Genomic DNA, 22780 nt, shown 5'->3' on the forward strand with positions numbered 1-22780 from the left:
CTCAACAGCCCGCCAGTGGTGTGGGTGTTTACCAATGTGCACGTGTCTGTGTGTTTGTGGGGAAGCATGTACGCATGGGCATGCATAAATGTGTGTGTATATGTGTGTATATGCCTGTGTCTGTATGTATATTTGTGTGTTTGTGTGCGTGGAAACCACTTGACAACATCAGAAAGCACTTCTAGCTTTCTAAATTGATATTCCCCTACAGAGAGCAGGATGCTGGCCAAGACACCGATGTCTGCCTCTGTTAGAGATACAGAGCGACGGAATGAGAGAGACCGTGCATCACCAACAGAACAGCGTTCCTCCATTAACAAACCAGGCTGACACAGTCCTGAGAGGAATGGTTTGTACAATAATTTGCAGACACAGACACAACTACAGACTGTCTCTGTTCACACTGTCTCTTCCACACACCATACAGAAGATTCAACATTTAATTCACCTGTGGACTTTGCATTAAGCTGTCACTGCCATTCAAAACATTAACATATTCAAATGCTCCACATAAAAGTCACACAGTACAGTTGCATGTATTCATATGTATTGCCTGTTTCATTGGTCTTGTTTTAGATGCATCACTTGTGATTGGCCTTTAATTTGTGGATACATTTGTACTAATGTGTATATCTATCTAGACATGAGATTTAGTTGGTGGTACTTTGGATGAATCACTAGCAAATCCCCTCCCAGCAAAACCTTTATTAAGACATGGCTTTCCTCCCCTCTGTGTGAAAATGAATGAGCAGGACTTCAATTGATTCAGATTCAATGAAATACGTGTCCCTTTTCATCTTCCAACCAACCAACTGCTCCCACTTGCCACAACAGTCCCGCTCTGCTGAGCCATGATGTGAAAACATTAAGCTGTGGTGAGTGACAGCCGCTAGGACACCAGATGTTGACATTTAAAGATGGCTGGTGCAACTCCCTCCTGTTGTCCCGTTGTCCTTTGATCCCTTTAATAGGAGCAGAGCTGAGTGTCACAGACTCAGACTTGTGCCAGCAACGTATCTCTGTTTACAGCAATGTACACCTCTGTGCACTTTGACACATCTAGCAGCACTTTTACTACTAAATTCTGCAAAATGGACATGTTATTTCAAAACCAAGAGATTTATTCCAAGTAGTATAAAGGACTTCCTAAACTTCGCACTGCACACCAGGGTGTGTTAGGCCGCAGTAAATCTGATCCAAAACCACAGAGCTGAATTTGGGCCACATGCACCAGAAGTGTTGGTTCTCCTAAATTGACATTAAATCTGACACATCCTTACTCTAAAAGTTAAATCACTTAAAACAGTGAGACAGAATACAAGCCAAATCATATGATTTACCTAACCTCAGCCAACACCTATCGCCCAGGCCAAATGCCTGTAAATGCACTCAGTGTGAGGTTAAAACAACTCAAAGCGACTACTGTTTCATGTCAGAGAGATTCATCTTAGTCCTTACACGACTCCAACACAACCACCTTATGCATGATCTGACTGAAAGACATGCTTCTATAAAAAAAAAAAACTTTCTGTCACAGTCCTTACAAGAGCTTTGTCCAAATTGCAGGGTGGGAATACTGAAAGGCACAGTGACAGGCGGGATGAAGAATCCCTTTTCCTTAATAACGAGTTGCAGTATGGTTGGTCAGAAAAAGACAGACCACCCTGAAGCCGCCGAAAGTGGCTTGAAGCAAAGTTTTGTAGTATGAAACCTGAACGCCTTGTCAAGAATGTTTAAACCCAAGAGCTTAGAGAAATAATCAAAGCCATTATTGATGAACGACAAACTCAGAGGCATGTATTTATAGGTATATTATTAGTGTTAATGTCAGTGGAGCTTTACAAATACTACAGCAAGCTCATTGAAAAGTATATCATAGTTATTCGTGCTGAAATGACTGATAAATTAGACCTTGGCCCAATAAGGTATAAATTTAGAGGAAGGATAGACGAGACTGCACAGTGGTAGCTTCTATAAAGTCCAACCCACACTGAGCTGGTTGTCAGTTTTAATGGAAAAAAGACGCTGAGGTTTATTCCTCATCTCAAGGCTGCTTATTATATTAATATTCTGCTTGTCTTTGCATAGATGGGTTCACTGAGTCCAGGAGGCTAGAGTACAGAGGAACCTCCAGAGCGTGACTGAAGATGGGACTCTGCTGAAAGAGAGTTTTGGATGGAGAAAAAGTTAATAATCAAGCCCCATAAATACATTTTTCTTGTGTCGATTGATTTTCTGTTCCAACATTTTTGATCACCTCTCCATTCGTTGTCATCACTCTTTCACTCATTCCCGTCCCGTCGTCCTCAACGCTCAAGATTTGTACAGTTCATCGAAACAAATCACAGCAGTTGCCCATGCAAACAGTGAAGTTATTTCCACTCCTGTAGCCCTTCCAACCCTGTCTGACAGACCACAGCCAGCAACCACAAACACACATGGACGCTCACATGCACAGAGGCCCACAGTGGAAATAAGTTTCCGACTTTTCTGTGTTTTTTTTTTTTATCCCTAAAGCCAATGCACCAGGGTTTCATCCTGTGCTTCTGTTTTTCTTCTTCTGTACATGCTTTAATTTAAATGTATACATATCATTTTTAATAACAAATGTGCACAATATACACACACGTATTTATATAAATATGCAAGGTATGGACAGTGAAATGCCCCACTTCAGCCCATGTACAGCTCAGTGAAACCAGACACAATCAAAAAAGAGAAGAAAAGGGGAGTAGCGAAGGTTAGAGTGGGCAGGTGGGAAGTAGTAAGAGATTCTCTTAAAAGATTCCACTCTGGGGGAGTGGAAACTTTCTTTCACTCTTTCTGGTGTTGCTCTAACCTTTAATAGACATCTCATGGTGAGAACTATCCTTATAAAAGCTGAAGTCCAAAGAAAAGACAATATGAGGTGCACGCATGACAGAAATGCATCTGGGAGATGTAAAGAAAGCGAGAGACGTGATGTGGACCATATTGAATATAAAATGCTTTTTGTTAGTCGGTGCAATTTCTGTGATCTCATATAGACCGGGCAAGATCAGCTGCATTGTTTAATACTGTGTCTTTTGGCACCGTAAACGCAACACTAGATCTGGAATAGTAATGTTTCCCTCTTCTCTCAGCATCTCTCCACGTTTGAGTTCCTGAGGTGAGAAGGAAGAAGAAGAGGACATGTGAGATGATTAAATGGATGATTCATTTGAGAAAACAAACATCTGTAGCTGCACAGTCTTTGACCCCTGAGAGGGAAATAAATAGTGTGGAGAGAGCTGGGACAGACACAACACCAGAGGAGCAGAGTCAGCCAGATAACAGCTCAGAGGCTGCTGCTTCAACACTCACACACGCAAACAACAACTGAAAGTCACACCCTAGAGTAGCGCAAAAAAAGAAAACATAGAAAAATGAATTAAATCATTCATATCTTTCAGCCCACTATGACACAAACTCAGCGCTCAAAGAGAAATGTCCAGGTCACACGCAACTGTGACTTCAAATCTAACATCTATCGCTCTGTAAAGCCGAAGTGACAGAATCTGATACACTGGGAAACAAGCGCTTTCACCGCCCTTCACCCCTAACTTATTGACCACCTGCTGTCCCAAACTGCTGAACCCCTCCCAAAGCAAATACAATCTAGAGAAACACAGGAAGCATACTAATTTACACCAACTTAACTCAGTGTGTCATGAAATTAGATTAGTGTGACCAAATGAACTGTGGAGAGCCTCAGGATCACCTGCCGCTCGCGTGTGGTGCGTGCTTGCCCTTTTTGTGTGAAAATTCAAGCACAGTGTGTGACTGTGTGTGTATGTGTGGGTTTGTTCCTTTCACTCTCAAACTCCAGTGTAGGAGTGAGAAGGAGGATTGAAGCAATAAGAGATGAGAAAGTGACAAAATGGAGGCCCAGACAGAGAACGAGAGGACGTCTGGACGGCAGATAAGTTTGAAAAGAAACACAATGTAAAAGCAGCCCAGGAGAGCTGGAATAGAGAGATAGTCTGAGGGGAAGATACAGATAGAAAAAGGGTGTGTGTGTGTGTGTGTGTGTGTGTGTGTGTGTGTGTGTGTGTGTATGGTCTGTGTTGTGTATAGATGATCCTGTGCCTGCAGCTGTTTGATATCTGTGTGTTGCACAGTCTAGCTGAGCTATCGTGAATGCGTTCTTGCTAAAGCTGAGTGTGTCCACCTTGTCAGTTTCAGACTGTGGAAAGACAGGCTTCTTAAACACAACAAACATACAAATTTCCTTTCTATACACCTTTATCCATTATTGTGTAGTTTAATCTGCTGATATTTAGCAACTCTTGTACATTTGAGCCCAGAACAGTCCATTTCTTGTTTAGGTCTATTAAGTAATGCCGAAACAATAAGTTGATTAGTTGATTAATTGAAAACGAATCTGCAACAATTCTGATAATTAATCAATCGGGTCATTCATTGACCCAAAATGGTTCCAGCTTGCCACTTAAATGTGAGGATTTGTTGCTTTCTCTAATTTGTAAACTGAGTATCTTTGGGTTTTGGACTGTTGTCAGACAAAACAAGCCATTTGAATCCCCTTGGGCTGTGGGTAGTTGTGATGGGGTTAATTATCATTTTCTGACATGTTTTATAGACTAAACCATTAATTTATGAAGAAAAGTAAAGTAAGTACAAGTCCCATGAGAAGTAAAACTGATAAGTGGAGTGGTGCATAATACATTTAGTTATGTAATATTGGCATGCTTATCTTAAAAAGGGTCCAAGGGATGCAGAGCTTGTCTTTGAATTCAGGTTTTATTTATTTCATTTATTTTATTTTTAGGACTGTAAACACATGGGTGTCACTGCACCAGGACGGAAAATAAAATGATGCATGTTTTGGTGTTCAGAGCAACTGAGCAACAACAACGAGCAGCACAGTATAAAGAAATACATACTTTCTATACTTGATAGTCTCACTCACTGATGGGAGATTGGTTCCTTTGAAATAGCAGAGGAAAAGTTGTGACCAGTTCAGGAGCCAAAGGGGTATAATGATACCATGAGACATGAGGTAAAAACATAAGAAAAAAGAACGGAAAGTGAAATACTCACTAACAGATGAGATGAAGAAATGGAATAGAAACCAGTCAGGCTGGAGAGAGTGAGAGAAGAAAACCCCTCACTGCCATATGGTACAGAGTATTGTGCTTAATGAGGCGTGAGGCCATCCTCTCCACAGAGCCACTGGCCAGTCAGATCACACATGAATGAACACTCTGATAGGTTTAAAACACAGCATATGCCAACAGCTAGTGATATGGAATCAAACTACTGCTTCTGAGGGAAAAAGAAAGACAAAAGAATGATTTACCCAACCCTGGCCAGAATCCAACATCCAGCAAAGAGCTGAAAAATGCTCTTGCAAAAAGAAATCTGTCTGATAACTGTTCAACATTGTGAAGCCGATTGCTACTGAACATATTCCAGCAGAAAAGATATTGTCAAGATCAGCTGGGAATCTGGGCTCTGAACTGGTGCCTCCGCCAAAGAAATTTAATCTACTTGGTCAGAAATGCAACAGAAGAAATGCACCTAGTGTATGTGTTTGCAGCGCAGCCAAATAAAAGGCATACTCCACCACAGAATATTAAAGAATGAAAACTACTACACAAAGAGACAGTTACAGAGCAGTTATTGGTGGAACAAGACTCCACAGCCATGCTGGCGGCTCTGTGAGGCTACAATGCTCACAAAGACATTCTAACATGCTGATGCTAAGCAGGTGAAACTTATGCAGAAACATGTTCACCTTCTTAGTTTAGTTAGTCATAAACTGGGTATTGAACAAATAAAAAAACTGACAAGGGATGACGTACTTGTGAAAAGTATGAATGTGTAGTACCCAATTTAATAGCAATCCACCCAGTTGTTGAGACATATCACTCAACAAGCGTCAACCTCATGGTGGTACTACAGCCAAAGTCAGTAGGATTTATCCACTAGAGACAATGAATGGCTGTAGAAAATTTCATGGAAATCATCCAATAGTTGTTGAGATATTTTAGTCTGGACCAAAGTGGTGGACTGAGAACCAACCAACCAGCAGATCGACATTGCCATCCCACTAGCATGGCTAAAAATGGGGGTTCATATAATGAAAATCTCATTGATGGCAACCTTGATAATTCTAGAAATACTCAGTCCAGAGTTCACACCTTCTTTTCGATGAAGAAAGACATTACCACCAAGTTAACATAACTATAGCCCACCTCAATATGTAGAATGTTTAATTAAACCAAGATGGATCTCGTTTATGGCATCTGAGCCTCCAGTAGCAAGCAGGTGATGAATTCACAGTGAGTGTTGATGGATGTTATAAGAATAGTTCGCATTGCAGACACACCATTCTCGTCACACACATCCTGTCAACATCGCTGGCAGCTGAGAGATGTGTGAGTCGGTGAGGGAGAGTGGGAGAAAGAGACAGAGATACAGAACCAGACAGAGAGTGAGCGTGTACGAACAGGGGCCAGCTGTTAACAGCTTGAAGCGATTCGTCAAATTTTCGATCGCGCTGGTCTATGTTTGTGTGTGAACCCAAACGTTTGTCAGCGCTGATCACCTGTTAGATGCAACGGAGGCATGTGGTGACAGTGATCGCTCCAACCTGCAGCCTTTCTTCACTCAGCTATTGATCCTAACAAATTAAACACACTGACAGATTAATTAAAACACACAAGATAAAGTTTCAAGAGAGCAGGGGCCGTATTAAAGCGCAACTGCCACTGAACGAGCACGAGCAGAAGGGAAGACATCAAGCGGACAATAAATTTAATCTTCCCCCCACATTTTCAAGCTTAATAAAAACTAGAGTGTGTGTTTTGTGAGTCTGGGCTGGAGGGGAACATGCAAGCTCCAAGTGGAAGCTGTGGTTTGGTCTGGCTTTGGTTCTCACAGGGATTCAGCGCGACACCAGCAGTAGACTGGTCCGGTGTTGCAGGAAGCTTAAGCTGCACACCTTCGTGTTTTCAGTTGGTCACCTTATGTGTCTGGCTCTATTGGTTTATCAAATGCAATTAGTCTCAGTGAGCGTGTGTGTGTGTTTGTTTTAAATATGATTAGTCTTTCCTTATAGAGCCATATAGATTTTAGCCACAGGGTCCCAGACTTTGGACTTCACATCAAAAGGGCTGATTGCTCTGACAGACAGACTCGCTGTGTTTATTTAAGTGGTTTTGCGGGAAGTTCAGGAGGACTAACTCACACCTGTCAAAAGAAACCTGTCTCCTTTCTTAGATGTTTTTGCTCTATTTCAGTCACCTTCACACCACACTCGCATGTTCTTGTTGACTTTCTCTTCTTTTTTTACCTGACTACCAGTAAGGCCTGCTCAGTAGGAATGATAGTCTGTCTCTCTGTCTGTCGAAAAAGGTGGTCCAAAGAAAGATATCACCGCATTTAACTGCTGAGACTACAATGAAACCCCAGAGGATGAACCATTTCAGTTTGGGTACTCCTGAACCACTCTTGTGAGGTCTCAGGTCAGAATGTCAACCCTCACGACAAACCAAACAATTTTATCCCCAGTGCCAGCAAGGATGTACGAAAAGCAACATGTTTCTCATTCTGTCCAGTTTTTTGTACTATAAAGAAATTTGCCGCCTCCATGGCCCTTTAAAGTGGCTTCCAGGTTCCCTTATTTCTTTGTGATTCTCAAAATTATAAACTTTTAAAACACTGTGTCCAACTATACTCCACCAAAAGACAGTGCAGTACCATTATACTGTTGCACTGCAAGCCATTCTCCAAGTCTTTGTACATCTCCCAGCTGAGCACATCTGTGTGTCTGTCAAGATGATTGAGTGTTGTTTAACAGGCTTGACCAGGAAACCACATGCTGGACATCACAGGGGAGATGCATCACCTGCTGAAAGTGAGTTCTCGGCAATACAATAGTGTACACAAGCACACATACACAGATGTATGACACACAGGCATACACATGTATATGTGCACACATGCAAACGGTTTAGCTGTCCTGTTCTCAACTTATCTTATTTCCCCTATTGTTGGGGTGATTTTGATTTATTTGTATTCCATTCGATATTTTCATTATTATTCATGATATTTCATTATATCAGTGTTTCTCCTAGCTTGCGGTTCATCTGTTGATGTCTGATGGTACTGCATTTGAGCCTTGGCAAGAGTGTGCATGTCACTGCTTGTGAGATCAGCAGTGGCTTCCCGGCGGTCAGGTCATGCTGGAAGTGAGCATGTCATTGGATTTGACAGACACTCTGCAAGGCACAACCCACACAGGACGGGAAATATGCTTAAGTCTCTGAAAAACACAGATTATGCCCAAGAAAAAGAGCAAGAAACCTAAAAGTAATCATATCAACTCAGTGGCATTAGCACTTTTTAAACAATGAAAATGCTCCACTCTTATGCTTGTCGCTTGTCATCACCAGCAACAGTTCACGCTGTTCTCATGATCTCTACCTTCTCAGGATATGAACCTGAATCAGATGATTCTGCATGAACACACACACACACACAAACACACACACAAACTGAGGCACCATAACCTCTCCTGCCTGGGAAATACTTTAAGGAAGCGGGGGAAGAGGAAAGCAGGGAAACCAAGAAATAAATAACTCCTTTGTGTCGCGGCTACATAAACAGTGCAGCACATTACAGATTACTATAGTAGCCGAACTGATAAGAAACTTCCTACATACCATTGCTGCATATGTGTGTGTGTGTGTGTGTGTGTGTGTGTGAGTGGAGAGTGAGAGAAAGCAAAAGAGGCATCATGAGAAATATATAAAGAAAGAGAAACAGAGCAAACAAGAAAAACAGGCGGTGAGAATGAGAGAGATATGAAAAAAACGAAACCTGGAACTTAGGGAAGACTAGTTTTGTCAGAAAAGATAGAGAAACTACCCCTTATGTGCATGTGTCCCATTCCTTCAAGCCCTTCTTCTGATAACATATCTTTTTCCCCCCATTTTCACACAAAGTGTCCAAAATACAAACTGAGCCAGTCAGGCCAGTTTAATAATTACTGTAGCCAACTAGTGATTGCTATCTACTGTAAATATTGGTACAATTCTGAGAACATCCTGCCTTTCGTCTCGACTCTGTTAGGAACGTGACGAAACCTCACAACCTGATCGTCGTGCCAAATAACATCGAAAATGTAAACTGGGCCTACTGGACCAGCTGACCCAATTCTTCACTTTGTCACTATCTTGACAGAGTAAAATACCAAATGTTCCACAATCTCGACAGTTGGTTGGCAGGCAAATGGAGAAAATACAGAACAAATCTGGAATGACATCCATTAGGCTATGATGTCAGGTCTAACATCATTAGCGTGTGTGTCCTATCTGAGTGGCCATGTATTCCATTTGCCCAGAAAAAAACTACCATTATCCTGCAAATAGCAGCCCCTGTGGGGGGACTCTTGCCTGGAGAATCTTGGCTCGGTCCGAACGAGCCTTGAGGAACGTGCCGGAATGAGCAAATCAAGCCTTACTCACTCACTCTGGCATACTGGAAAACCACCCGTGATGTCTGGCATGGGATTATGCCTGCACCCAGTGCCAGAATAACTGCCGGCTAGGATTAGAAAACTAACAGTTAATTACAACTGTTGCAACCACTGGAATCGAGGTCCGGGGGGTTCATTTAGTTGGTTGAGGGATATAATAATTCAACAGAGCAGCCTAATTAGGAGCAAATAACAGGGTTCAATAATTCAGCAACAGACAGGCTGTATCTGTGATTGTAAAGACACCTCAGAAATAAATCATGTTAAGGCTGTATTTATCCGCATCCCTTTTTTCTTTTCTCAATCCTTCCACGGGCCAATCCACCTCTCTTCCTCCTTTTTATTTCATTTGCATCTCATATCACTCCTCTTCATTACACTGCCTTACTTCCCTCGTCTCCTGTCTTCCCTGAGGAGCAGACCCATATGCCAGTTTCCACAGAATACCAACCAGCCATCCTTTCCAAATACATGTTAAATGGACCTGCAAGAATGTGAAATTCAACTATTTATCTAATTCCAGTTCAGTTGGTATGATTAGGGGTCCAAAGCCTTTTATTAGAACCACTGCAGTAAGTTCTAGCAGCAGGCTTTCTTAAAAATGCTGAGAAACTGAAATGCTCCTTTTTCTTCTCATCCACTTCATGGCAGAGGGGTAAAACCAACCTGTAAAAACAGTTGGTCTAAATGGTGCATGATGCCAAGTTAAGACCTTGCTGGAAGACAAACAGTCAGTCATCCTTTTTCATTTCTCTGGAGAGGTCCTCCTTATACATAAGAGCTGCAACAGTCGAGATAAAAGCAAGACAGCCGAGCTGCGGCAAGATAGTGAGCCGATACCAAGGGCTCACCCTACGCTGATGGCTTGGTTACTATGGCAACCCTACGAGGTGAGAGAGAGGACATAACAGCACAGAGTAAATCTCCTCACAGTAGCTTCAGGAATGCAGGTGAAGTCTCCCTCCCTGCTTTTCTCTCTCTGTGTTTTTTTTTTCCTACAATTATAAATCTTTTTCCTTCTAAATGAACACGTTGAAAGGCTTCGCTTCTCCTCTCCAGCCCAGTTTTTATGAATCACATCACAATGCATCAATGCTTCCAAGTGCACCATCCTTTTCTGAAATAGGACTTTGAGACGGCTTTTCACTTCAGACATGACTTTATATTTATATTGATGTATAAATCAGGCTTTTGCCAGAGGAGTAATCAGAGAGGGCTTAAGGGGAGGGTGTGAGTGAAAAGAAAGAGTGAAGAAAGAGATGAGAGGACAAGGGAGACAGTGAATACTTGGTTTTGGCTGCATAAGTAGGACAATCGTGTTGTGGCCAACACGCTGCAAGATTGAGCACCATGAGAATTAAAAATGACAATTCCCCTACAAAATAAGCTGGATAAAAGAAGACGGAGAGGGAAAGAAGGCTGAAGGCAGAAGGCTGGAGAGAAAACTTCTTCAGTGTCTTACCTCTAAGAAGCAGGTCCCAGCTGGGGTGTTCTCCTTGATGGAGGCATTGTAGAAGTTGCTAGAGAACACAGGTGTGTTATCATTAACATCCTGCAGCACAATGTCCACCTTCGCTGTGGATGACAGTGGCGGGCGGCCGCTATCTGTCGCAACAACGGTCACACTAGGTGCCGGCTCTGATTCGAAATCCAGAGCCGTTGCTGTGGTAATGATTCCCGTGACTGGGTCAATGGAAAACCAATCAGAGTGAGAGTTTTTGCCTTTGAGGAGGCTATATCGGACGTCGCCATTGGGGCCCTGGTCCTTGTCCCTGGCAGTAACCTGGAGAACAAAGGAGCCAGGATAGACAACCTCAGGAATAGTCTGTCTGTAGGCCTGCTGGTCGAACAGAGGGGGGTTGTCATTGACATCAGTCACCTGAATGGTGAAAGATGACTCTGCCCTGAGGGGAGGCGTGCCAGAGTCTGTGGCCATAACCCTGAGGTCATACGAATCCCGTTCTTCTCTATCCAGGACCTGGTCAACATATATCAGGTAGATGATGCTGTCCTTGGTTGTAAGAGCAAACTTCCCATCACCCCCCTCAAGGGACACATTCACATTGGCGTACTCTCCATAGTCTGGGTCGGTGACAGATATCCGAGCTACATACTGGCCTGGCTGGGCCCCTTCGGAGATCCTCGGAGAGCCGTCCTCACTGAGGAAGATGATGGTCATGGTGGGCTGGTTGTCATTGTAGTCACGAACATGAATGGTCACAAACGCATTGGTCACCTGGGAAAATTGTGCATGACATTACTTAGTGCTCAAGTCAATTTGTGTCACATTATAGGAGTCGACTTCTCGGACTCACTACTAGTTTTCTCTTTTTTTTTCAGTGATCAAAGCAGCAGGAAACACAATTTTGGGTTTTGTGGTGACATAAAATACAGGGCAATATCTATTTTAACTAATCTGAAAAAAAAATGCATATTTTCCTGTCAAATCAGTAAAAATTAAACAATAAAAAAAAAACAATGACCAGGACCTGTCATCATTAAAGCATGACACTGTATGCTTAACGCAATGTAATAAGAAAAATAAATAAAACCATAATGCAATTACCTCAGGGTGACTGGCGTTGTCCCTGGCCTGGACCACCAGTTCATGGACCCTCTTCAGTTCATAATCTAGGGGCCTGTTCAGAGTGATGACCCCGGACTTTGTATCCATGACAAAGTAGCGGTCAGGGTCACTCTGACGCCGGTTAATTTCATAAAGGACCAGACCATTATCACCCTCATCCTCATCTGTTGCAAACACCTGCAGATGAGAAAGTCAAACACTGAAATTAAAATCACCCTGTAACATCTGGATTTACAGAAGCAAGAACTATTATTGAAGTAATGTGTCATCATCTGAATACTGACAAGACTTGAGCTAACCTGTAGGATGCTACTGCCTTGTGGGAGACTTTCAGAGATAATAGCGTGGTATCTGCTCTGATTGAAGGCTGGTGCGTGATCATTGATGTCGGTGACAATCACTTCCAGGGTCATGGACCCCATCCTTCGGGGTGAGCCCCCATCAAAGGCCTCCAGGACCAGGGTGTACGTTGAGCGTTTCTCCCTGTCCAGTAGTCCATTGACCACCACGTCTATATACAGCACCTTGTTAGCAGCTCTCTTGGTCTCCAGTCTGAATGCCTGGCCTACATTGCCCTCTCGGATAGCGTAGCCTTGGGTTGTGAGCTGGTCCTTGTCCGCATCTGTCGCAGGGTCCAGGGAAAACCTCGTCCCCACCGCTGTGTGCTCTGGGATCTTAAGAACAGCTTTCCTTTTGGGGAACACAGGTGCATGGTCGTTGATGTCATTGACAGTGATTGATACCTCAATAGTGACTCCCGTCATTGTCACTGCGATAAAGCTATAGTGGTCCCTCTCCTCGCGGTCCAGACGGCGTGCGGTGGTAATGATGCCTGTTGTTTCGTCGATGTTGAGATCGTTGCCAACGCCTGTGCCCTCATGGTCCGAGATGAAGTAAAGACTTGCAGTTTCGCCAGGCGGTAACCCAGCACTGATGTCCCCAACAATGGTCCCTTCCAGCTGCTCTTCATCCAGCTGGAGTTCCAGTGCTCCAAGGACAGTTGTAGACTGAACAAGAACAAGGACGTAGTAGAAATAAAAGAGTGGCTTCCATCGCCAGAGACTTGAACACACACAGGGTCCACTGACCCAAGCCCTCCGTCTTGACCCTTTACTTGTTATCGGCATGGCTGGGTTCTGCTACACCTGGGAGAAAGAAAGACAAAAATATCAGCCAGAGAAAAGATGTATTTCTACAAGTACAGATATATTTTATGGTGGGTGAATTGAGCAATTGAACAGCTTTTTTTACTCTCTATTTGAAAACATCTTGAAAAGCCACTTGCTCTCAGCACAAAATGAAAACAAATTGTTCTTTCTTTCATAGTGGGGTATGTATCTTAAATCCTTGCGTGACAACGTGCTAACACTTTTACAATCCAGAACCTATATTAAAAACACTGCCTTATGAATTTCAGCTTTTTTCCCCATAAAATGGATATATATAACATTTTGGAAAGAACTCTTCAGCTGGATGAGGAAGATTTGAAAGAGCATGAAAATGGAAGTCTAAGTCTGTCCAGGATCCACATTGGTTTGAACCACACTGAGGACAGAATCATAAACTATATTTATCTGAAGGATAACAAATTTTATTCACTGGGTGAGAACATTTTAAAGTGTCCAGAACGGTCACACACTGACATCCTAAGGGAAAACATATTAAAGACACTGAAATGGGCACCTTTGTAAGTTTGATAGCAAATGCTTACACACACACACACACACACAAATACATGGAATGCATGGGAAAGTAAGTACATAGATGCTTCAGCAGGGCCTTTATGGGGAAAAGCAGTCATTTAAGACTGTAAGCTTAGCCTCTATGTTCCCCAAACTCTAAATCATGCAGAAATCCATAAAGATAATATCATCCTCATGCTAATGCTAAATCAGTCTTATCAGTCATAGACTAGATCTAATCATGAACAGATACACATACTGTAACTGTCCACAAAGTCAGTCCAGGGTCAAACCCTTTTTTGCTCTAACCTGCCTGGTGTGCCAGAAGCGTGGATATGCCTCATCCGGTACAGTGACTGCAAGAAAGGCAATCTAAAACTCACCTGACACTGTCCAAGTTATCCTGCAGCAGACCTACCATCTGTTACTTCCAGCAAGTTAAAACAAACACCAATAATTATTTGCAAATGGTATTTGACCCAGGTCTGACACACAAACGTTCACACACTACCATAAAATTCAGGAAATACACTCATAACTTTTCTGGCAAATTTAACCTCTATGGCCGCTCTAAACTCTCACAAGACAGATGCACATTTTACCCCTTGATGAGGTCTACAAATATTTCGATTATGTTGGAAATGAGACCAGTTGTTTATTGCATGTTCCTCTTGTATGGAAAGATTTATTGAGTGTATAACTCTTCAAAACATCCTGCAATGAGGAGGACCATCCAGCCCTGACATAACTCATTCATGACATTTCTACACTGATCACAACATTAACACCTGAACTCTCTGGAATGTAAATGAGTCCAGCCTCTATTAGCTAATGTTTGGTACAAATGATCAAAATTATAAACGTATGCTGCAGGCAAAGGGCCAGTAGCAGACAGGAGGTTAGTCGAGTCAGTGGAGGGTGTTGGCCTTTGCTGGCCAGCCATATTCACCCAGACAATCACTCCCTCTGTGCATGTATAATCTGGACAGTTAACTTTAGGAATGTCTTCCTCCTCTCAAGAGAAAGCCAGCCTGCTGCCGGCTGCAGTATTTGCACATACATTGAACTGAAGCATTAATACTCACACGTGCAAAAAGACCATAAATTGACCTTTTTGCAGGCCGATGGAAAGGCTGACTGATTCCATAAACACTAAGAGGATGAAAAACAGCTTCTTTCTAATAGATAATAGTTCATTGGGAGTGAGGTTGCACTCAGCAGTAGGAGTCTATTCACTGTATCAATCACAATTATGATGACACACAGAAATGCTGAAATATTTGCTTGTCTTTGAGCTAAATATTATCAAAATGTACAAATTTTCCTATTTCTTTTCAGTTTCTTCTCAAGGCTCCGAAAAATACTTACTACTAGGGTAGAACTCATCTCTTTCTGCATGAGTAACACAAATCATTAATTTGATCATCATAAATTCTAGATTTACAAGGCTCATGAAAAGACTATTATAGAGTCTACATGACATATAAAGCAAATAAAAAGCATTATTTTATATCTAATGAATTCTCCTGAAATTATCCACCCCCACAGCCTTTCTACTGACCCTGACCTCCTGCGTTAGTTTATGAGGCCTCTGAGGAAGAGAGATTAATAAAGTCTATAGCTCCACTGGGACAGGGTGAGGGACACTGATACTGGCCCCTCTGGTACGGTCGCTGACCTCTACATGTGGTCCAGACGGCTGCTCTGGACAGTTGCTGCAGTCATACACAAAGAGGGAAGCAGAGCTGAGACTGAGCACAGTCTGCATACACAACCTTCTTTTGTTGTGTTTGTTTGTGTGTCCAGAGAAGGAGGAAAAGAGAGAAAAAAGAGAGAAGTTGAAATAAGAGGTCTGAGAGAGAGACAATTAGGGGTGTGATGATGAAAAGAAACTCTTCTACTGCTGGAAGGGAATCTCAGAGTCAGAGGCTTGGAGACCCCGCCGTGACAAAATGAACCTACAGTACAGAACCATAATGCTGCCATTGAGAACACCAGGCAGAACAAAAAAAGAACGAAGCAGAGCTGGAAAGACTTTAGGACACAATAGAAAAACGTTACACTCTGAGGAGTGATTACAGTTTGCTTTGGCTTCACGGCCTTATTGTCTTTGGGGACCACTGAGCTGTGTAGGCAAAACGTACGATTGAAAAGTCAGAAAGGGTGTATTCCAAAGTGTGTGAATGCGTATGTGTGTCCTCTCTCCCTCATTGCTTCAAATGAGTGTCAGTGAAAGGTTATATTGATGAACAGATCGCACGGCTGCAATCTGTCATTGTCAATGAGCAGTCGGCCCATGACATCATCTCCCTTTTGACGTGTGCTGTAATACACTTGTGTTTACCCTGGAAACACAAGCTGATGAGGAATGGAGAGAGCAAGGGCTAAAATATAGCTCATGCTGAAAGGATACTGGCTTGAACAGATGGTCAGTGGAGTAAAATACAGCCACCTGATTCACTCCCTCTAGTGGCACTCTTTATAACATTCTGCTAATTATGATAAATTATGTTTCTAGTAGTTTATATGAATTAGATTGTCTCTAATTCCATCTAAAATGCAAAACCATTTATATAAAATCTGTAAAATGCAACAAACAACCAGTTTCCACCTGTCTGTCTGGTTGCATGAGTTTTTATATGTGTGTGTGTGTGTGTGTCTTTGTATGTCTGCACAACACGTGTGCATGTGAGCAGTGACATCATCTCTGTGCGACCACATTGACAGGCAGGGCCGACCCGGAGGGCTCCGTGCAGTCTCAGCCACATTATTATCTGGCATTGAACCCCCATAATCTGCCTCTGCTGTGTGCAAGCCTCAAAGCCTCAAATACATGGGCCTCCACTCTTAAGTGCTGTTACCATATAATAGAAAACCATAGTGTCTTCTATAGGATGGGACCATTTAAAGCCCCACAGTATGTGTATGAGGATGTGTGTGAGTGTGTTCATGCTGTCGCATCTCAGTTGTGAGGAATAGCTTTTCCTTATGCAGTGCCAGTTCTAAACAGGCCTCTCTATCTTCCTATCCCTCCCATGTCCGTCCCTCCTCCTTCCCTTCGTCCAACCCCTCTAATGGATTTAGCAGATCTAGTTGGGCACGCAATAGCTACCCGTGTCCAAGCTAAACAGAGCCCAAAGTCACAAAGTTCCAAGTAAAAAATGGCCACTCCTCTATCTTAGCCATGTTTCTTGTGTTTTGATGGAACAGCACAGGGTTACATTCAGCTAGTTCCTCAGCGGTTGAGAGGTCTGGCATTGCCTGTAGATAGTTGGCAGCCACTTCACTTCAGACCTGCAACTGCTTCTGTGTCACCCAGAACAAACATTGGCCAGACCCTATGATTGACACTAAAGTCAGACAGGGGAAAGAGTAAAGGGAAAGGCTGTCAAAATTAAAATACACAACTTAACATTAGAAATATGCCTGCCATAAAAGCAGACAATGGATACAACCTTGCCTTCGCATATTCCAAACAGCAGGATTTTTTGACATCTTGCAGCAGCTTTCGTGCAATCCATGTCATGCTTGTGCTCGATATGGTGTTGAGATACTAGCTTGTTGTAGTTTTGGTGCCATTTAAAAGTGTAAAAAAACTTTTTTATGACAGATCTCAGCAAGTGTACAATTACAGGGTGGCTAGAGCAACACCAACTCTTTAAATGACTGAGAATGAACGGTTTGGCCAGGTTGTGGTGAAACGGGCTGTAGCGGTCTACAGTGGTAAAAAGCTTTTGTGAGAAGAGGTAGGGAGGGAGGACTGAGAGTCTGGTGGGGTATAGAGGATGAAGGAATGCCTCTCAGTTTTCATGTCATTTCGGTTGTGTGTGTGTTTAGGGGGACGACAACTATGACCTCTGTCTCCCCTTGAATTGCCTTTCTCCGGATCTCTGGATATAGACGTCCCATTTCCCACCCCAGCTGTCACCAGCACTGTGACCACATCAGTGTGTGTGTGTATATTCAAGTCCACTTCTATGTACATATGTTTCCTCATCAAACTTTTATTTTTCATTCCACACTACAAAGTCCACACTACAGGTGGATATCAGTTTCAATTTATTTCCGTAACAGACTAAATCAAAACTGAATCGACCCTGATCCTATGATTCTAACATATCGCAGCACCAGCCCCTCAGACAGCCAGACGACCACTGTCTGGACAGTTACACACACACACACTGAAATATACATGCATGTGCTGCACCAAAGCACAATCAATATCAATATTGCTATGTGCAGAGAGTTCGTGACTGTGTCATACAATTGGGTTACCTCACCCAGGGGAATCAGCCGTAAAAGCTCTCACAACCTGTGAAACACAACCGATCTGGTTTGTGGAGACTGGCAGAGTCTAAATAAGTAAGTCTGAATTAATTATGTTGAAAGGAGGACCAGTTCCTTGGCTGACTCTGAGCTGTACCTCAATCGGTTGATCTGATACAGAGTGACAACTAATCCAGCCACAAATACATAGTGTAAAAGGGAAAGTGAAAGAGAAATCCGTAAAATGGATCTGAGGTTCAAATCTCATCCAGTTGATTGATCATCTCGTGTCTTATAATACACTGTTTTTTAAATCTGACCATTACTTGCATCTCTCTTAATTTTTATTATCTAATTCAGAACTATATCAGCGGTTACAAACTCTGGTGCAGAGGAACCAAGCTGTAACATTTTTCCCAGTTTACCTCAGCTCCATGAAAGCCTTTGTTTTTAATTCTGTCCATGAAATGTTACTCTGGAGTTTTATTTTATGACTTATTTCCTACATAAATGTCCATGTCAGTGACATCAGTGAGGCTGCAGAGGGGGGGTGGGGGGACCACGTCATCTCGGAGACTTGGTCAGTTCAAAGTGAGAGCGAGCCTCTGTGCCAGGAGCCTGCTGAGACTTAGAGCCCCACACTTTGTTTCCATATTGCAGTTTTTGTTCTATTCTGAAGAGCAGAATGGAAAAGAATAAGACACAAGCCTCATTCTCTGATCAAGGAAGTGAATGTCTGAATGAACATTTTTTTGTTCCAATCCAAAAGGTATTTGGAGAGTGAGATATTTTTTTCATGGTTTGGCTCCATACTCTCATTTGGATGTGAAACGATGCGATGAAAATGAGGTTAAAGTGCTGACTTGTTGTTTAGGTTTTGTTTTATTCTCTGTCATAAAAGACCAGCCCTGCTTGTACATGATGTGTCCTCATTTTGGGGTCAGTGCTATTTAAGATATTATTCAATAAAATCATTTTTGGTACGTCGCATCCCATTCTTAGCATGCAAGAAAACCTTCAACAGGTTCTAGTGCTCTTCGCAGCCGTTGTGCATCTTAATTCATGTGAGCTATGAACTATATTTGACTAATTTATTCTGTAGTGTAGCACTATTACAAGTCATGACTGGTTGATGTTATCAAATCAGTCTCAATTCACTCTGCTTCTGCGACAGAACTTTAAGATAGGCACGCTATACTTAAATTTTTGCATCTCTCTCTAACATTCTTTCTCAACTCTCTGGGGATACTAGCTGGGGAAAAACAACTGCTGAAGACTCCGAAACTCTGCAGCAGCAGCATAACAATTCAAAGCTGGTGTGATGACTCAGATTTGTTTATTTACCCACACAGAGGCTGTCAAGCTGGAATACAGTCACACACAACTTACAAACTGCACCAGGTCCCCTGTGACAAAACGTCCTAGATTTTACTGCCCGACAGACCAGAAGGAGAAAGAGAACAATACAGTCGGAGATGGAAGGTGCCGAGAAAGAAGTGCAACTAGAGATGCAGAAGAAAAGTTTGATTCTGGATGAAGTTTCCTTAAAAAGCATTGCCACGGTGACAGAGACAGAAACATGAAGAAGTTCAACTTAGTCTGAGTGAGTGCTGAAACACACACATGCATGCACGCTCACACACACACACACATAAATAATGTACCCTCTGGGCCATCAGAGAAGCCATGGAGCAAGTGAAAACACAGCCGGAGGTGATTCACTAACCTTCAAGGCCACACTGCCAAGTGAATGTGCAGTGAGGGTTGCTTCTCTGATTTGCGTGTGTGTGTGTGTTACTATTTGAAAATTTGAGAAAGTGGGGAGAAATTCAAGGAATATGAGTAAGAGTAAAATAATAAAACAAAACAAAGAGTAAAAGCATTGTGAAAAAAAAGAAAAGACAAAGGCACGGTGAGATGTCCCTGAAGGTGAAGCAGCAGCTGCCATCCACCATCACTCATCGCCCCTCCCCATCAGAGCATGTTTAATGTCCCTCAAGTCGAAGTCCATGACTCTCTGTCAAACATCATTACCTCACTGGTGAAACTGAGATAAATACCCTTATAATGGCTCAAGCTGTTTCTTTATTCATGATTTGCATTTTGAGCTCTATCTGAGAGGAGAACCCCAATGCAAACCTCTGTGGTGAAAAGCAGAACATTGACTGGAAGCAATTAAGCATCAGGAAATATTCTAATAATCAGTGTTGAATGTGGAAAACAAGCACTTAATGGCTTCATTTGGCTGCACATTGTGCTACGAACAGGCAGTATGCGTCGCACACACACACACACACACACACACACACACACACACACACAGTTATTAGTTAGTTATTTAGGTATTTTGTAAGTATTAGTATTATTAGATAGTTTGCATGCAAGAGTATGTTTTGTGGTGTAAAGGCATACAAGCCTTGCGTGATGGCCCTTTTGAGGATCATTACATTCAGATGTTAATATGATGTAAATACAAAGCAAATCATCACTAACCACTCTAGAGTTGATTATACTCCAATTAAAATTTCTAATAGCAATGTTTACCAAACTACTTGTTTGATTTCTGTGCATGATTGTGCAGTACTGATATCCATACACACTTGAAAGGACGGTGTATTGACTTACATTAATTCCCTGTAGGGTTATCCCAACCTTAGATGCCTAACCCCAACCTTTAACCTGACCTTAACCCAGTCATAATTCTAAACCTAAAACTCTAAAATGGATGTTTTACTTTGTGGGGACTGGCTTTGTGTTCCCATATGAGAGGTGAGTCCCCACATGTGGCAATATGAACTGACTTTTGTCCCCACAATGACATGAATACATTAACACACACACACACACACACACAGTATAAAATTATAAGAATCACAGCATTCATTAATGAATGAACAGAGGAAAAGTTCAAAGACAAAACACTCAGCTGCTAGCCATAACAGGGTCAGGAGAAAGGAAACCAAAGATCCATCTTGTAATTTAAACACACACACTCACACACATACACACACACACACACACACAGGCAAGCACACACTTTTCTTTCTGCATTCCACCTAATGAACGATGTGACCTAACAGCAAACCAGGCACAAAGTCACATCAGGTCATGTTATTGTTTCAGAAAACACATAAATATTAATCAAAGAGATAAAATGTTTTGCTGAGGAGTTTGCCAGCTAACAGAGCAGTTTTTAAAGGTGAAAAGAGGTCAGTAACTTCCTACGAGAAAAGCTACGGGCTTAAGTTCACTGGGAGAGACTGGGGCTTTGGTTCTTCTTTGGCTGACAGATCTAGGAAATGATCAGAATCTGTAATTACTCATCTCTAGCTCAGAATATGGGACAGTGACTTGGCTTATTAGTTATTAAATACTCCATCAACTCTCAAGTTAGTGGCGCGCCAGCAGCTGTTCTCCAAGAGAATGCCTTTGTATCATGTTACTCCATTATATTTCTTGCGGTAAGCCTGGGAATTAAGTATTTCTGTTTTTGTTTTAATTTACTCTACACAGTTAAACAGACATCAATACTCTTCAGTTAATAATGAGCAAATGAAATCATGATAAAAAAAAAAGAGAGAGATTCTGAAAGATATAGCGCTTTGATTCTCTGACTGAAATATCAACCTGAAACAGCAAAGAATAACATCTTTGATATTCCAAGGTCACTGCTTTCAAAGTGCTTTCAAAATCAAGAAACTAAAAAACTTTTTTTCTAGCCATTTTTTTCTTTTCCTTTCTTTTGTCTGACACCTCCCACACACATCCAGTCAACGAATCCCTTAACTTGCATAACACGTTGCTCTACCTGAGCTGCGATGCCCTACACGTAGCTCTCGGCTCGGTGCAAGTGTTTGAAGTTACCAGCAGCTCAGATCATCTCACTTACTTCATTAAAAACACATGAGACGCTACGTAGACAGGCTCTCTCTCTGTTCCTCTCTCTCTCTCTCTCTCTGCTCGGCATGCTCGCCTCAGAGCTTCAGACACCTCTCATCCATCAAGCTCCCACATGGACAGAAATTACCGCATTTCATTCATCTTCGCTCTGAGCCCTTCCCACATTTATCTCTTCATGTGACTAATGAAATTAATACATCACTTCATTCAGCAACATGTGTGCATGTATTGCACACGAACCTGCGCCGGTCGTCCCCTCAATGTGGAAGAATCGATAAAAAGATGAGAGCGGGAATGTCTCTGCCGGCGTCTGAAAGAACAGACTAGGATACAGTGCTGAAACAACTAGTCAATTAATCAATTATTGGATGGACAGAAAGTTAATCCACAACAATTAAGACATTTATTGAGCAAAAATGCAAAACTCCTGCTGGTTCTAGCTTTGCAAATGTGAAGATTTATTGTGTTTTATGTACTTGCACAAAGAATAAGTTTGAGTTCTGGGCTGTTGGTCAGTCAAAACAAGGGTTTGGCAAATTTTGAGGAGGATTTTTCACTGGTTTTTGACATTTTATAGACTAAATGGTTAATCTAATAGTCAAGAAAATAACTGAGAGATTATTCTCTGATGGTAATAGTCATTGGTTGAACCCCTAATTAGATATCTCCATCAACTACACAGGTATATATCTTAAGGCCATACACTTGCTTGTGTGCATGCATGCACAGAAACAATCTCACTTATTCCATCCATCTACTGCCAAAATGAGAAACCCAGAGTTCCAACGATCTAGCCACACTTTGGCACTCGAGCCAGTGTCA

The 22780-nt window shown here is 42.2% G+C and overlaps 1 protein-coding gene across 1 annotated transcript in view; it reads right to left on the bottom strand.

Annotated features, from left to right (window-relative positions):
- The window catches only part of dchs1b (dachsous cadherin-related 1b), a 66086-nt gene extending 52849 nt beyond the window's left edge, over nucleotides 1–13237 (bottom strand). Inside the window, exons 1-4 of the mRNA XM_070917656.1 lie at nucleotides 13199–13237; nucleotides 12410–13117; nucleotides 12090–12287; nucleotides 10986–11759 (exon numbers count right to left, since the gene is read on the bottom strand). Of these exons, the coding sequence (XP_070773757.1) occupies nucleotides 10986–11759; nucleotides 12090–12287; nucleotides 12410–13117; nucleotides 13199–13237 (1719 nt within the window). The remainder of the gene's footprint in view (nucleotides 1–10985; nucleotides 11760–12089; nucleotides 12288–12409; nucleotides 13118–13198) is intronic.
- Nucleotides 13238–22780: the final 9543 nt, after the last annotated feature.

Source organism: Enoplosus armatus, chromosome 13, assembly GCF_043641665.1.
Source record: "Enoplosus armatus isolate fEnoArm2 chromosome 13, fEnoArm2.hap1, whole genome shotgun sequence".
In the NCBI taxonomy this organism is placed as follows: domain Eukaryota; kingdom Metazoa; phylum Chordata; class Actinopteri; order Centrarchiformes; family Enoplosidae; genus Enoplosus; species Enoplosus armatus.